The sequence below is a fragment of the Microtus ochrogaster genome, unplaced genomic scaffold, assembly GCF_000317375.1.
Source record: "Microtus ochrogaster isolate Prairie Vole_2 unplaced genomic scaffold, MicOch1.0 UNK99, whole genome shotgun sequence".
Taxonomy (NCBI): Eukaryota; Metazoa; Chordata; class Mammalia; order Rodentia; family Cricetidae; genus Microtus; species Microtus ochrogaster.
Window position 1 is genome coordinate 266,205 of NW_004949197.1, and position 2,594 is coordinate 268,798.

The following is a 2,594-nucleotide window of genomic DNA, read 5'->3' on the forward strand; positions in this document are numbered from 1 at the left end:
ACTCGGGAGGCAGAGGCAGGCGGATCTCTGTGAGTTCGAGACCAGCCTGGTCTACAGAGCTAGTTCCAGGACAGGCTCCAAAGCCATAGTGAAACCCTGTCTCGAAAAACCAAAAAAAAAAAGAGAAAACCTCAACCAGTCTTTTCTCACCTCCCACAGGACCACAAAAACCCTCCCCATGCAAATTGACGGGGAACCGTGGATGCAGGCGCCCTGTACAGTGAGTACTCTATGCCTGCAGAAGCTGGGCCCAAGTCTTCATTCTACAGCTGCTGCTTCCCGGCGCCCTAGGTTCCCCTGTGCACCATTATCCCCAAACTCTGCATTCTCAGGACCCCAACAACTTACCCCAGAACCCTAATGTATGTCTCAGCCCTAGGGCACCAGGACAGGCTTTCAAACACGTTCCCTTCCCTTTCAGATCAAGATCACCTATAAGAACCAGATGCCTATGCTTATGGGCCCAGCCCCCAACTCCAACAATTTCTTTGGCTTTTGGAGCTGAGGATACCCTCTGCCTTGAGCCCGCCTCGTTGTTCCTGGAGATTTCCCTCTATGCTCTGTACATTGCTGCCACGCCCTCCTGTCAGCCCAGAAGGATGTTTCTTCATTTCCACAGTATTTATTACCCTGTACCACCTCACTGTTCCCACTCACACAGAACCAAAAACGCATAACACTGAAAGTGCCTCATCTAATAAAGTATTTTTTCCACCACTGGGATATGTGTTAAATGAGTAATACATCTCTTTATTCTTCACCCCTTTAGAGACAGATTTAAGAGCAGACAAAACAAACAAAAACCCTAGTGCAAGGTTCTGAGAATTTATTTCAGGTATTGGTAGTCTCCTGAAGACTGCAGGAGTGCATCAGGCATCGCTGTCAACCCCAGGAAACTCACAACATGGTGAGGGCGCTCAGACCTGCTGCCCGCTGAGGAGCGGACTGTTTTCACCAAGGCGGGAGGTGCGGAAGACTGGGGGCAGGCGCAGCCAGTGGGTGCTACCATGTGGTATTTGGGAAACAGGACGAACCGAGCCCCGCTTCATAAGTCTGTGCCTAGTATGGCGAGAAGAAGGGAGAGTGGTCAGCAGTGGCAGCCGGCCTGTCCAGGTTTACCTCTTCCTTACCCTACCTAGCGTTCATCTTCGCTTGACTCTCTAGTCTCTGCCATCCATTCTCCCTTACCCCTGTTTCTCCACCTTGAGGTCCTTGGCACCGCTAACTAGCTGGGGAATCTGCCACCTGCCGCACCCCACTTCTGAGACAGCGTCTACTATGTAGCTCTGGCTGTCCTGGAGCTCACTCTACACCAGGCTCTAGCCTCACAGAGCTCCATCTCCCTCTGCCTCCCAAATGCTGAAACCAAGGCATGTGCCACCACATCCTGCTGACTGTACCTTTCTCACAGGCGAATAACTTGCTTCACCCTACTGCCCTGGTTTTTTGTTTTGTTTTTTTACACTTTTAAATTTACTTATGAGGAGTGGGGCAGCATGTGCCATGGTTCACATGTGAAGGCCAGAGGGAAATTTTGGGGAATTTGTTCTCTTCTAGCCTGTGGGCACTGGGGATTGATTTCAAGTGGTCAGCCTTTGGCAGCGAGGGCTTCCCCACTGAGCCCAATCACTGACCTCTGACCCACTCCTAATATGTACAACAGCTCCACGTCATTGGTTGTTTCTGCCCCAGGAGGCTTGCCCACGTAGCTTCTAATACCAATAATCCTCAGAAGCTTCAAACCCTCCCCAAAGGTACCACAAGACGATAGCCCAGGCCTGTCTGACGTCCCCATGGGGGCTCGCCTGGACACCATGCTTCCTCGAAGGGAGTGATGTTTCCTTCACCCCTGAAGGAAGAGTGGTTGGTGGTAATAACGGATGGGGATCAGGATGGCAGGGCTCTTACCGGTATATCAGAGATGCAAGGACCACAGCCATCAACACCAGTAAGACACCTACAAGCAATGGAGCTTGCCCAAGGCCACCTTCTTGACCTGTAAGCAGAATCCCAGGTACTGTTTCAGCATCTTTTCCCTCCCAGCAACCCTCTGTCCATTCCCTTCCTCCTAGTTCTTGTCAAGTACCTACCAGGAACAACAATTTGGGTGCTAGCCACTGCCAGGCTATTGGCATCAGTCAAAGACACGTTGAGGCAGTAAGTCCCTGAGCCTCCTTTCAGTACTTGGTGTAGGACCAGCTGGCAGTCTGGGCTTGGTGGCACAGGTTGGCACAGCCTCTGGGCAGGGAGCTGGCACCCTGGTGATGAGATGTCCACGCAGGCTTCTTTGGGGAGCCTGCAAGAGTATGAGTTTGCATCAAGAGATCCACGAAGGGGCAGGAAAACAGACAGTGACCAGCAGGACACTCACCCGCCTTGGCAGGACACAGTCAGCTCAAATGCATCACCTCTACTGGATGGCACAGCCTGCAGGATCTCAGCATTTTCGATACCCTCTGTGAGGTTGCAACGTTTTAAGTTAGTGTTCCTCTACCAAGACAGTACACAAGAAAGCCCAAGGGATGCTCTTCCAATGCTATCCTGCCATTAGGGTATTCTCAGGATGCTCTTCCAATGCTATCCTGCCATTAGGG

General features: G+C 51.7%; 2 protein-coding genes across 6 annotated transcripts in view; one reads left to right on the forward strand and one right to left on the reverse strand.

Moving 5' to 3' along the window:
* Dgka (diacylglycerol kinase alpha) overlaps positions 1-647 on the forward strand; it is a 29,117-nt gene extending 28,470 nt beyond the window's left edge. Inside the window, exons 24-25 of the mRNA XM_026778045.1 lie at positions 160-220; positions 422-647. Coding sequence (XP_026633846.1) covers positions 160-220; positions 422-505 — 145 coding nt within the window. The 3' untranslated portion in view covers positions 506-647. The remainder of the gene's footprint in view (positions 1-159; positions 221-421) is intronic.
* Positions 648-917: 270 nt separating this feature from the next.
* The window catches only part of Pmel (premelanosome protein), a 10,851-nt gene continuing 9,174 nt past the window's right edge, over positions 918-2,594 (reverse strand). For 3 of the 5 annotated variants that reach the window (XM_005371169.1, XM_026778011.1, XM_005371168.1), the window contains 4 exons: positions 2,372-2,456; positions 2,091-2,296; positions 1,909-1,996; positions 918-1,059 (listed from right to left, as the gene is read on the reverse strand). In XM_005371169.1, coding sequence (XP_005371226.1) covers positions 918-1,059; positions 1,909-1,996; positions 2,091-2,296; positions 2,372-2,456 — 521 coding nt within the window. Of the gene's footprint in view, positions 1,060-1,908; positions 2,018-2,090; positions 2,297-2,371; positions 2,457-2,594 lie in introns of all 5 variants that reach the window. The other 2 variants (XM_026778010.1, XM_005371167.1) reach the window with 1 other exon arrangement.